Consider the following 14,233-nt stretch of genomic DNA (forward strand, 5'->3'; position numbering starts at 1 on the left):
TACTTTTACCTTTGACATTTGAGCTTCTTCCACCAATTTCACAATCTGTGCCAGGGTGGTATCATTACCAACATGAGTTGCATTAACAAGAACTGAGCCATGTGCATTTATAGAGCCAGCAATCACTGTGCTCCCAGGCTTTTTAGTGACAGGCATAGCTTCCCCTGGAAAGAAACACCAAAAATAAATGCATCAGACCAGTGCAAATACCTCTAATGATAATGAACACAGTACACTGCACACTCACTGTACGCCAGCAAAATCAGCACAATAAACAATAATGGCATAAAATTACACATTGTATATCTCAGTCCTCTGAAGGCATGTATAAGTGATGCCATGCTTCTGTAAACCTTTTTCTAGGTTTATTTTTGAAGCAAATGTCTTAGCAGAAATATTTCAGAGGGCTAGAGCACCTCTCTTATATGGAAAGGTTGAAGACACTGGGCTTGTTTAGCCTGGAGAAGAAAGAGCTCTGGGGAGACCTCATTGTGGCCTCCCAGTACTTGAAGGGAGCATATAAACAAGAAGGAGAATGACTGTTTACATGGGTTTGATAGTGATAGGACAAGGGGGGAATAATTTTAAACTGAGACAGGGGAGGTTTAGGTTAGATATTAGGAGGAAGTTTTTCACCCAGAGGGTGGTGACGCACTGGAACAGGTTGCCCAAGGAGGCTGTGGATGCCCCATCCCTGGAGGCATTCAAGGCCAGGCTGGATGTGGCTCTGGGCAGCCTGGTCTGCTGGTTGGCAACCCTGCCAATGGCAGTGGGGTTGAGACTAGGTGATCATTGTGGTCCTTTTCAATCCAGGCCATTCTATGAGTCTGTGATTTCTGGCTCTTCCTTTTCAGCCTGCCAGAGATGTAGGGCTCTTCTCCAGCCTCCAGAAACATAATCCCTAGCCTACAAACATCAGTGCTCAGTCTTTCTATCTCAGGCACAGTACAGATGCTGCACTCTGATGTTTGAATGTATCCTAGTATGAATGAACAGTCTCTAATCCCAGATTTTGATAAAATAGGCCATAGTTTCTCATGTCTTCACTGAAACTTTGAGGTGTACAGGAAGGGAGGTCATCTTTCTGATTGGCTATGAAATGCATCACATAAGAAACTGTGAAAGCAACAGGGCCACTGTAAGAGAAGAGAGATAATTCTGGGGCACCCAACATATAGGTTGTGAAAAACCAGGAAAGATTTAGAATAAATTTTCTCTGCATCTTAGTAGAAAAAGTCTGTGATTTGGCAAAGCTTGAAAATCCTGTGAGCCAGGGACCGTGAACAAGACAGCACAGCTCCTAAAGTTACAGAATTTGGAATCTGTATGCAACATGGAGATGGCTCAGCCACCACTGGTTTCTGTGATTGTTTAGAATGCAGGACAGAAACTAGATCTTATGCTTTATGTTTCTCTGCTTTCATTTCCTCATACAAAAAAAAAAAAGTTCAGCATCATAATACCAGCAGGTAAAGTCAGCATCAGCCATCTAACACATTCCTTCATTGCTGAAGGAATTTGGGCAAGGCTTTATTTGAGTAACTAGACAATAATCAGTCTAATCTTCTAAAAGCAATCAAGTTTATCAATCCTCTAATACAGACTGCTGCTTGGAAAAACACTACACTGCTTGGTGTGGTATTCACCATGAACTGCAGAGGCTGGAGGTGGGTGGAAACCATAAACTGCTCCAGAACAAAAGATCCCAAGCATTTGCATTATGGAAATTTCTATTTGCCACTTTGCTCTGGATATCTGAGCTGCAATTTGTCCCGGCCTTTTGTCAGATTAATATCAAAGGAAAAAGAAGTGTCCTTGGTCCTAACTCTCCAGTGTGCCATCCCTCAAAAAGGTCAGCAAGAGATCCATACTGAAGGGAACCTCTAGAAATTTCCTCTAACTGGTAACTTTGTACAGCCACAGGAGTTTGAGAAGCCCGTCTCCATTTCCACTAATCTCAGTTTTCAAAAACCAAGAAAGTTTACTCTGGGGCAAAGTCCACATTCTCACACTGTTGCTTTAAGAATCTCTACAAAACCACTGTTTTCTGCTCTTAACGTCAGTGACAATGACTGGTTCTCCTAAAATTAAGGGTGTCTCTTTTCCCCAAAGTAAATACATAACTAAAATCAAGCAAGCCAATCACAATGTGAAGTTTTTAGATCCTTCAACTTATAATTAGGACTTATTTGATTGTGTAATTCTTATTTATATTTAGGAAATGAAATGGAAATCTCAGAAACTGAACAAGTTCTATGACTCTTAACAAGCACCAAGTCATGAGACTTTCTTTCCCTCTCCTTGCCCCCTTGGCCATCTTTGTTGGAAGCTTTGATGTCTATGTGTATGACTTCAACATCTTAGCAATATTTCCTTTAGAAGTCACTACTGAAAATGCATCTTCTCTAGAAATATATTCCATCAGAAACTCCCACCGTATCTCTGGAATAACGACCACAGTGCTCAGCCTTTGCACATCCCATCAGTACATTAGTAAAAGAGACCAAATTGAGCTGAGATTCTTCAATTTTTTTTATATGTATGCAGATACAGGATTTGGATTGAAGCTCACAAAGGCCAGGAGAAGAGCTCATTAAGATGGGAGGTTATTTAGACAACACCTTGTGCTTTGTTCTGTTCTCTTTTCATGTGAGAAAAAGTTATAGAAGGTTTCGCACATTTGCACAAGTTTAAGAGAAGTTACCAGTAATGAGAGACTCATCTGCCATAGAATTGCCTTCAATGACTTTCCCATCCACTGGGAACTTTCCACCTGGAACAACCTTTACAATATCACCCCTTTGAACCAGTTCAACAGGTACCTGCTCCTCTCTACAAAAGACAAAAATAAGGACAGCTCATTTAATGTCACAGGTTTCAAAGCCATAGCAATGGTTTCACAGTAACTGCTTCAAGCCCAGTCTGCGCACCCGAGTAGGCTGAATATTTTGCTTCATGAAATGTAAATACCTGATAATAGTGTGGTCAGGTCCAAGAGTCACAACAGTGGCTTCCGTGGCTTGAAGAGATATAAGTTTAGCAAGAGCTTCTGAGGTCTTACTCTGAGAAACGGAAGGAGATGTTTGAGATACACAGAATACATAAATGCTGATGTCTGCTTAAGGTGAACAATGAACTCTAAACGACCATTACTGTAGCCTACTTCACACACCTGAAACATCTGACTCAAACTCACATGAACAGTTTTATTCCATTCTCATTATAAATACACAATAGTTCACATGAAAATGAGTTACCTTTGCTATATGTTCAAGCCATCTCCCAAGGGCAATGAATACAAACAGCATTGGAGGAGTGTCAAAGAAAGTGACAGGGCTTTCCTCTGCCTTTTCAACTATCGCCACCAACAGGATCACACATGAATACACATAAGCAATCGTTGTGGCCAGAACGATGAGCACATCCATATTGGCTGCCTTGTGCTTCAGTGACTTGTAAGCTTGTATGTAAAAATACCATCCACCAAGGAACTGTTGGTGTAAGAGTAGACAGGCACATGTTAAGATCAGAGCAGTGAAAGCAAGGGGAATATAATACCACCAGTAGGTAACAGAAGGGATGGCTGTCCCATCTGAGTTTTACTTCAATATAACTTTAGTGGAGAGATCTACTGGAAGTTGAATCCCTTGTTATCCTCTCACTTGCCCTTACTTTCTCTAAACAGCCATGCCAGCTAAATCCTGGCAGACCCTACCCTTTTCCTAGAAATGCAAAATAAACAAAACTAGGAAGTTGAAAGGATTTACCTACAGTTACCTGAACAGCTTACACCTGATCAGGTATTTATTTGTTTTAATATTCCCTTCCCCTCTTGGAAATGCTAATGGCACACCAGTGGCAGGAGTAAGTGCCGTGAGCAATTAAGAATTGAAAATTTGCAAAGAAGTGTCACTTCATTCTACGTAGGTGTCACAGACAAGAGAGCAGGTATAATCCACTAAACCTTCCCATAGGTCTCCTATCCTTATCAGATCAGGTTACATAAATGGGAAATGAACAAAAAGCAAACATCCAAGAAATACTCTGGACATACCTGAACAAAAGTGCACAGGACAAAGAAGAGAAGATTTAAAATAGATAATCCAGGAATGAGATTCTGCTCCAGCACCATAGCCCCATGGTGCTCGCCGCCAGGTATTAGCATATAAATCATTAGGATTAAGACAGGAATACCAAACACAAGGCTGCACAAAAAAGACTTCCTCCACCTGAAAAGTAGAAGCTGTAAATCCCCAGTCATAGCACACCCTGCAGTACCCAGGCCAAACACTGTGCTGACAATACAGAGCTAGGAGTATCAGTGCTATTCTGACACACGGCTTCAGGATATTTGGGAAAGAACCAAAACATCAGGACAGTTTTACTGTCTCCTAGGTATATAAATGTATTGTCGTTTATCAGTTAAAAACCACAACTAATGAAAGCAGTAGAAGTATATGAACCAAATAGCAAATCATAAAATGAAATATGTTTTACACAAGAATAAGCTAAATTAACTGAGAAAAGTGAGGGTGTGTTACAAGAGATGATCTACATACATTTGTTAGTGAGTCAGGAAGTGAAGTACTTACTGCTGTATTTCCTTTTTATGATCCAAGTTATGTGTATTTGGAACTCTTCTAGACACACAAGCATGAAAGCCAATTTCCTTTTTATTAAAAGAGGAGGGAAGATGAGTTACTTTTGATTAGACTAACTATATTACTTAGAACATATTTAAATGACACTACTTTTAGAAGAAATGTCAGAAAAGGACACTGCTCCATATTTAATAAATGCCATCTTGTTTATTTTCAGATCCTCAGCAAGAAGGTATATCAGATAGTACTCAGTATGTGGACTGTAAAGTACTTGTGTTATCTATACACCAACACAGTTGTAATTCAGTAAGTGTTCTGGCTTCCTAGGCAAAGGCAGCTCCCATTGACAGCAGGTATTCTGTTGCTCTCCTCCTCATAGCAATTTTACACCCTTTAATCCCCACTGGTTTAAATACGATGAATAGAAAACACCACAAAGAAAGTTAAAAATGTATACAAGCTACCAGGCAGTAAACCTTGCTAACATCTCCTTAACATGGCAGTTGAATAGATGCATCTGAAGTTGATAATCAAAGTTACCAGAACCAGCTTAAACCTATAAAGCTAACTGCAGGGAAAAGCTATATATATGTATACATCTTTGCAAGAATCCAGTTATGACTGACCCCTTCACATCTTACTGCCTTGCAACCACTCCTCCCCCCCAAATTAATCATAATAGTTGTATTATGAGATGATCCTGTGGCAAGATATACCTCAAAAAACTGCTCTACCTGTCTGAACGGTCTACTACTTATATGTTGATCACTGCCGTCACATCAGCTCTGCAGTGCTGAACAAAATACTCTGAGGGCATGAAAGGAAAACAGACTCAGCCATTCTCCTGACTACTTTCTGCGTGTGGTTCATCCAACAAATTCTCTACCCTTCTGCTGAAGCAGAGGAAAAAGTGTTATCGACACCTGGGCTACAATAATAGCAGAACTTATGACCTCTGCTGTTATGGGTAAGCCAGGATGTTTTTCCTTCCATGACTCTTTTGATTGAAAAGGTTTCTCTCTGAGTAGACATGGGAAAAAAGGCCTGTGTATACAGAGATTTGTAATGCTCCTGATACGAGCAGGGCTTACCTCCCTGCTGCTACACGACTTCTTTCATAGCTTCTTTTAGAGACAAGAAAAATTAGGTTGTTTTTCTGGTTGTTTTTTTTTGTTGTTGTTGTTTGGTGGTTTTTTTTTTTTTAATAGTATCCACAGTTTACTGAAACAACTGGAAATCAGAGACACACAATTCTATACCTTTACCAGATACAGATTTAAAAAAAAAAAAAAAAGTGGGTTTGTTGGATTTGTTTTCATCTTTTTGTTACTTTTGGGATGTATTTTTAAAGCAATAGACTGGACAGACTGTGCAGCTGCGCACTTCTGTGCAGCACAGCAGCTTCACTACATAATAAACACATTACCTGTAAATACATTAATAAATACATTATATATACATAAATGCATATAATAAATACATTACCTGTAAAAATCAGTGAAACCCTCCAAATATCAGCAGCTTTATTTTCTTCTTAATTTTATAGACTTGTAGAACTGGAGTGGTTTGGATTGGAAGGGATCCTTAGGATCACCTAGTTCCAACCCCCCTTCCATAGGCAGGGACACCTTCTAGATGTTTATAACAAAATGTTCTAAAACCTACCTCAATTATTTTTATAATATCTCGAGGTCCTGTAATTTCAGGATCAAACTGGATGTGAGCTTTGCAAGTAGCAAGTGCAACTGAGGCGTAGAATATGCCATTTGTTCTCATAAGTTTGGATTCAATATTGTGAACACAGGAAGCACAAGTCATCCCTGTAATCTGAAGTAAACACAGTTTTAGGTACAGTTAGCAATCTCTCTTCACCATTGGTGCTAAGAAGGTCCAGTACGTCAGTCATTTTCACTTTTGCACTCACAGTGCAGGTTTCAGTGTTTAAGGAAGTTTTTGTTGTTGTCATCACTTTTAATGAACCAAATATTCATCCAATATTTGTTTAAAGAATTTGAGATTCTGTTACAAACATACCAGTGACTGTTCAAACTCTGCAGGCAGTGACACAAGGCCTCAGCAGGAAGAGTTTATAGAGCTGTCTTAAAGGATACAAATATAACTATCTACTTCTATTATTATAAAATTCTGCAACAAACAGTTATATTCACAACAGCTTATTTGTACAGCACCACCAGCACATTGCATTTACTGCAAGAGTACAGTTAATACAGCTGCCTATATTAACACTGCCTGAGTCAATATATATGTAGCAGGTTTAACATCATCATCTGAATTCAAATCCTCAGCATGGCACATTCCCACTTTCTGATCTACTAGCATAACCAGAGGCTGTTGTTTTCTGTCTTACTGTGTATAAATGTAAGAAGAAAAACAGACTTTCAAAGAATCTGTCCTTATTTCACCCAGCGTTCTCAGACCTCTATACAAAGTCCCTAACCTTCTCATCAGGTGTTTGAAGACATATTCCCCATTTCATTTCCCCCTGCTAACAGAAGCCTATTCTATACTTACAACTATTGGTTTTTGTTTCAGTGGCTTTGACAGGTCTTCTAAAACAAATTGATTTTCTCTTTCTAGCAATTAAGCAAAATGATCATCACTAGACAAAACTGATCTGTTGAGGCCGTACCTCCTTAAACAAAAGCACTCGCAAGAAAATGCTTCTTCTGAACCTGACATATCCAAAATCAACACAGTTTGAAATATATGTTACTTACAAGCAGCTCCACATTTCCTTCTGTTTCTGATTGATCTTCTATGACAGTGGCTTCAAAACCCAAGTTGTGGATCAACTGTGCTATTTCAAGAGGCTGTATGAAGTCAGGCTCGTATTTTATCTCTGCTTTACCTGCCATCAGTGCTACCAACACTGAAACAATACCTGCAGCAGCAATAATAAAGAATGTTAGATAAAGCAGTTCAGTTTGTGAGGAAGAAAAATCAAATATCACATGTGATTTTCAATGGAAACTGTAGCAGCTTAGTGCCATTTCATGTCTAGTGATCTCTCTTCTGCCTCCTCCTAGCATTGTTTGCCAGTCACAGCAGCAAAGTTTTTACTGAAATGCAGCCACACCAAAGTTCCATACAGCAATAGGAGGAGCTGCAACAGTTAGATGGGAAAAAAGGCTGTGGTCAGAGACAGAAAGAAAGTTCATAAACAATTTCTGCACTGCTCTACCCTGGCCTACTTAATTTTGCAAAGCCCTAACCAAATCCCACTGGATATTGGGCTATTTTTTTTTTTTTAATCTAAATTTACAATCAAAAAGCAAAGCATAGAAGTCACAGAAAACAAAGCAAATTGCTAGTAATTTCTTTATTTTTTTATATATGCGGGGAGACCATGCATTGGGAAACTGCAGACACGGGAATCAATAAGCAAAACCCAAGTAAGGCATGCTGACACGCATTAAAGCAGGCAATGCTGATGCTTGACTGTTCATTCTCTGTATGGCCAGCCTGCAGACTTCTAACCTGACAAGACTTGCTGTGCCTAAACCAATATAATTACCCAGGCACTGGAGCCATGCATTTATTTGTGCATGCTTGTGCAAATGTATGCCAGAGAATAAGCTTCCTACCACAAATGCAGAGCTCTCAACAGCTTTGAAAGTGATGGAATGCTCTGTAAAGAAGCAAGGCCCTGAGAACAAAATAAGAATAACTTTTCTGTTCTTGTCTTGAGCCTTACTTCAGGGAATAATTAAGGTTGGAAAAGACCATTAAGATCACCTCGTTCAACCATCAAACCATCCGCACCATGACCACAGACCGTGTCCATGGGCAGCCTCTGCCAGTGCTTCACTGCTCTTTCTGAGAATAGATTTTTCCTGATATCTAACCTGAATCTCCCCTGGTGCAACTTAAGGCCATTACCTCTCATCCCAATTTGAAATATTGATCATATTCCAACCATTTACTATTACAAAACAATTATGTCCATCGTGTAGGCTCACTAGACAAACAGTGACGTAGTCACATTAGCTCTACAAAGAAAATATTAAGTCTATTTAACCACAAGATGTTCTACCACAAGGTGTTCTTCCATTGACCGTGCAGAATACGTTTTCCCACCAGCAGTCCCTCAGGACTCATTACAGGAACATCAAATTTATTACCTTCTTCTTTCTGCAGATGTCTTTCAATGGTAGACACACACGATGCACAGGTCATGCCAGTGATTTGTAAAAAGCACTTCTTGGCTGTTGCTCCGCTGGGCTGGTTTGGCTCATCAGGATGAGGGCTGTCTGGAAGTGCATCGGAGACACAATCCAACCCTGGAAGCTCTGGGACTGGAGGCTGCGCTGCGGTGTTACTGGCATCAGGCCAACGCTCGTATTCTCCTGCCCCAATATCTTGAACAAATGCACAATAAACTGAACAGACACCAATTACGGGACAATAGGATGACACAAAACTACAAGCAGGTTACAGCAATCATGCAAAGTCCCTTATTTGTTTGAGAGGTGACACGGTAATCTCTGTTTCTTGGTGGAAGAAAATGATAGATTGTTATTACGTATATAATACACACTCACCTGCACTACTTATACGACCACTTAACTCTACACAACTCTTTGTCACTTTCAGACAGCGAGTGCCTCCAATGTCAGTGCCTAGATCAAAGAGCTACCTTAATCTGACAGCTACCTCTGCTCAATAAAGATACATTGGTATCTAGAGGGTCTTTATTCAGCACAGAGCACAAACCAGCCTCCTATTCTTCTTGTCTTTGTTACCTTCTACACAGCTCATAGCGCTTGGTCCCTAAAAGGGAAAGGAAGAACTTCACAACAGGTTTCTCTTTATGACACAACAGTTATCATGCAAGTACTGCAAAACAAGCAGTGGAAGGATTTGCTGCACTCAGACCTCAACTCATGCATCCCACAGTGATCATCTTTGCTCTCTGCCAGATAACAGCATCCAACAAATAACCCTCCTGGCTATAGCAGTGCTCTCAAATCATCTCCCTAAGGCAGAAGAAGGTTTGTGCAAAGGAGGAAGAGTTGCTTTTGAACATGTTAAGCACAGAGGTTCCTCTCCTTTTCCATAGACAGGAGCTCTCCCACCAACAAGTTATGAAAGAAACAAATCATAATTTAACATCATACACAGACTCCTCATCTGTAGCTGTTCCATAGCTTCAGAGGGATTGGATCTGTGAGAAAAACAATTGGGTATTTGGGGTTTAAACCAATGCATTCGAGATATACCACATCTGTAACTTAAAGGAAATTTGTTCTGAGCTGAAGCGAATAAATACTGCTGCTTTTGAAATTTGCTAGAGAGGAGATCATGCACCATAGCACCTTCTTAAACATTGAGCATGTATACAAATTCCACAAACTGTGCTGCAGCTAACATGTAAAAGTAGTGTTGGCTCCCTAAGACTGCACATCTTGGCATTCATCTTGCTGACAGCAAGGCTTAGGTCCCTAGCATTAATTCTCAAGAAATAAAGATCAAATGATTCAGACACTAAGAAGGGATTTTAGCCAGAAAAAGATTGGTTTTAAATGAAACATCCTTAAGTTTGTGTGTTTTTGGAATCTGAATTTGGAATTTAAATTAAAACAGTCAGTTTGACAGATCTCACAGCATGCTGGAGGAGGCTGGAGGAGCCCATAGGAGGAAACCTACTCCAGTAGTAAGGGCATCACAGAAGACAAAACACTGTTACCTGTCAGCAAAGATGCATCAAACCCCATTTCTTCTATGGCAGCTCTCAACTCCTCTCCATTCGTGTTTGCTGGATCATAATGTATGGTCCCAGTCTTGTCAGCTAAAGAAACTGCTACATGCTGCACACCTTGTCTCTGAGATATTGTTCCTTCTATGGACTGTACACAGGAGTTGCAGGTCATGCCATCAATCCTAATAACAGCTGTGCACGTTGTGTCTTTCAGTGGCTCTCTGAAGAGATCACACACCAAAGCAGGAGATGGAGATGACTGGCTATTTGCTTCTGAACTATTAGGGAGGCAAACTTTAAAGTTCCCAGGTGGAAGGGATTCAATAGCTTGCTGCAAAGCAGGCAAGGTAATTAAATTTGGGCTATACTGTACAACAGCACATTTATGCTCCAAGGAGACTTCAATACTTTGTATGCCTGGAAGAGAGGATATATTTCCTTCAATGTTTCTGACACAAGATTTGCAGTGCATGCCTTCTATATGTACAGTCACCGTAGCTGTGCTGCTCTTGCTGGCAACCAGCGGATGCAAACCCTCACTCTCAAGAGATGCTGGTGTCTCCTTGGGGTCTGCACTCTGCAGGTTCCTGGCATCAAGCACACCAAGCTTCAAAGGTGCCGATTTACTCTTAATGGTGCAGTTGTACCCCAGGTTACTGATATGGCTCCTAAGTTCCTCAGGCTGAATGATGTAAGGATGGTAAACAATAACTGCTTCCTGGTTACCAAGTGACACTTTGATTTTTGCCACACCGTGAAGCTTCTTAATCTTTCCTTCAATGCTGGTGACACAGGACTGGCACGTCATGCCTTCTATCCGAAGCTTTATTACTGCTTCTCTCGAGCACGGCAAATTTACAGACACTGGTGCCAACTTTTCTTCTGCTATGTTAGCATCAAAGCCCATATCCTCTATTTCTTGGCAAATCTGTTCAGCGCTTATTTCTGACTGCAGATATTTTACTAAAGCATTATTCAGTTCAAGGGAGACTTTAATACTCACAACACCCTTAACTTTGGAAATTCGTCCTTCTATCGACTGCACACAAGATTGGCAAGTCATTCCCACCACATTGACTGCAACAGTGTGTTCCTGGGAAGATGGTGAGGGCATGGCTTCAAAGCTCTCCTCATAGCCCATGTTGTCAAAAGCAAAATTCTGTTTCATTTCAGGTTCCAGCGCACAGCTAGGAGGAGAGTCAGCATTGGACAAAACCTAAAGAGCAAAATAAAAATAAAGTGTGTGCATCCTTACTGCTGTAAGCAGCAATATTCCATTTAAGTGTTTCTCAGCATTGATTTACACTTGGAATACGTTACCAGTTAGCTAAAGCAAAATGTTCTCAGCGGTCCCAACCCAATTTATCTATAACTGAAGCACTCTCACCATGCAGCCTGAGCTCTGCTCTTCCTTGCAGACTGCCACCTGCACAGAGGCTCACAAGAGGGACCACACTGAACATCCCTCCACAAACGTGAGCGGCTAGCTCAGTTCGCCCCACTCACTATGAAAACAAAATAAAAGGTCCACAGAAAACAGATTCAGTAATTCCCTGAGAGCCTGAAACCGGGCAGGACCAGCTGCATGCTATCTGCAGAGCTGTACACACATGCACAAGGGTTTGGATTGTCTGCATCTATAGATTTCTGAAGTTTAAATCTACACACAAAGATTTAAAAAAAAAAAAACAAAACCATACATGTATGCAGATGCTTCCACCATCTTTCAGTTTCATCCACCCCTTTTAGAGGTCCTAATAAAGAGGCACCTGATACTGAGCTACAGGAACCTACTGGTTTGATCCAATGCCAATCTTCAGGACGTGATAGCCATTACTGAAGTAGATTAGCCCAAAGTAGACTATGCATCAATCAGATTGTGATCTGCAATACTACAATTCTATGGTTCAGTGCACTCCATTCAATTGAAAAATGAAGCATTAGTGAAAATTACAAAGGCAACATATCTTACAGATGAAGTAATCAGAGCATAAGTCTGCCATCAAAAGACATTGCCTACATCAAGTCATGAGGAAGGCACAGAAGGGGAGGGACAAGCATTACAGCAGTGAAGGGACAGGAGGAGGAGTCACCAGATCAGGCTCAACAATATTAATCTCATTTCTGCTATGAAGAAAACTGTCTCCTTCGTACAGCGCAGACGAGAATTACTTAGGCTGCTTATTAACACTAGGCTGCACCCAGTCCATTTGATGCAGTAATCAAAATCCATTAACTTGATTTTGTTTCATGCTTAGATAGCCTGTGAATAATGAATGTCTGGGTCATGACCAAAATGAAAAAATTAAAATTTGTCTTCTCTGTGCTGTATTTATTAGAACAGGAGGCCCTTATTTCCTAGGAAAAGCAACTGCTCATAAACAGACAGAAGCCACTGCTTCAGTTACATGCAACATTCCTCTGAATCTCACTTGCAGGTGAAGGCAGAAATGGGCTTCCTGAAGTGCCCGTCACCTGTACTGAAAATCAGTTCCCTGAGTCTTTGCCATGAACAATTATGGAGGACTGTAAATAAACTGAAAGCAAATGAGTCTTCAGTCTTGACTCCTGTTAGTTGTGCAAGCTTGGTTTACAGAACCACATCATGGTGAAGGCTGGCAGGGCCCTCTTGTACAGAGGGCCCACAGCTGGACCCATTACTTCAGGTGTGGCCTCACCAGAGCTGAGCAGAAAAGAAGGATCACATCTGTTAACCTGCAGGCAGTTCTTTGCCTAGTGCAGCCAACAATACCAGTAGCCTTCTTAGCAACAACAGCTGCTGGGTCACATTCAGCTTAGTGTCCATTAGGACTCCTGGTTTAATGCCACCAGTCCTGTAACAACCAGCACCCTGCTGCAAAACCATGCAACAGTACCTGGGCTCACTGCACGCATGGCATAACCACACTATGTGTCAGGGGCCACATGAGTTTCACTGAGGCTGGCCCCAGAAGAGTGGATAATGAGAGGTCACAGCCACCACAGTGTCACAGGTGCTCAGAACAGCCCGGAGCTGCAGCAAACACCTTCAGCTCTGCAACACTACAGTGCAGCTCCTTGCTATCCTGGGGCAAGCCTACCCTCTGTGCCCAGCTCCGTCTGTCTTGTGACTATGCTGCAGGGATGCTGGGAAGAGTTAAATGGATTTTAGCCCCTATCCCTCATTTGGCCCCCTTACTCCCCCTTACTCTTCCACATCAAGCAGTGCCTGGAATAGCACTTCCCCTCTTTTTTGCACTTCCTTCCCAGAAGTTGCTGAAATCCTCGACATAAATCATAGAATCATCAAGGTTGGGAAAGGCCTTCAAGATCATCTAGCCCAGCTATCACCTACCACCAGTACTCCCCCACTAAACTCAGTGCAACATCTAAACATTTCTTGAACATCTCCAGGAATAGTGACCAAACCGCCTCCCCTGAACAAGGGCAGTCCTTGTCTTCAAAATTAAATATAAACAGTTTATGGTTCCCATTTAAGGGCACAGAAGGCATGCTTACTTCCTCTTATCCATGCCTTCCCAGTTTAAGATAACAATATAATAGAATCACAGAATTACAGAATGTCCCAAGCTGGAAGGAACACGTATGGATCATGGAGTCCAACTCCTGGCTCCACACACGGCCCAACATTTGGGAAAAGGCCCATTTTTAAAGGAAACTGTCTCTCAAATACCATATTTCAAATGGTGCTCAAGCACTCACTTATTTTAATGTCTGCCCTGAGAAGCTTAGTTCAGAATTGTTCCTTGTCTTCTCCCGCCTATCTCTCCACCCCCTTAGAACCCAGCAGAGACTTTGGCCATGGTGGGAAGCGCTTATCTTCACAAACACCCAGCAAAGCAGAAGGCCTAACGCACTACAGGAGCTCACTGTGTGCATTTACTTTGGCTCAGATGACAAAGGCTTTGGTGTT

General features: G+C 41.3%; 1 protein-coding gene across 7 annotated transcripts in view; it reads right to left on the reverse strand.

The window, feature by feature from the left end:
* The window catches only part of ATP7B (ATPase copper transporting beta), a 41,233-nt gene that overhangs the window by 13,949 nt on the left and 13,051 nt on the right, over positions 1-14,233 (reverse strand). For 6 of the 7 annotated variants that reach the window (XM_048959636.1, XM_048959609.1, XM_048959627.1 and 3 more), the window contains 10 exons: positions 10,309-11,536; positions 8,744-9,001; positions 7,340-7,503; positions 6,267-6,428; positions 4,593-4,669; positions 4,055-4,229; positions 3,258-3,491; positions 2,971-3,062; positions 2,705-2,832; positions 10-164 (listed from right to left, as the gene is read on the reverse strand). In XM_048959636.1, coding sequence (XP_048815593.1) covers positions 10-164; positions 2,705-2,832; positions 2,971-3,062; positions 3,258-3,491; positions 4,055-4,229; positions 4,593-4,669; positions 6,267-6,428; positions 7,340-7,503; positions 8,744-9,001; positions 10,309-11,488 — 2,625 coding nt within the window. In that variant the 5' untranslated portion in view covers positions 11,489-11,536. The remainder of the gene's footprint in view (positions 1-9; positions 165-2,704; positions 2,833-2,970; positions 3,063-3,257; positions 3,492-4,054; positions 4,230-4,592; positions 4,670-6,266; positions 6,429-7,339; positions 7,504-8,743; positions 9,002-10,308; positions 11,537-14,233) is intronic. The other variant, XM_048959590.1, reaches the window with a different exon arrangement.

The sequence above is a fragment of the Lagopus muta genome, chromosome 1 (assembly GCF_023343835.1).
Source record: "Lagopus muta isolate bLagMut1 chromosome 1, bLagMut1 primary, whole genome shotgun sequence".
Lineage (NCBI taxonomy): Eukaryota > Metazoa > Chordata > Aves > Galliformes > Phasianidae > Lagopus > Lagopus muta.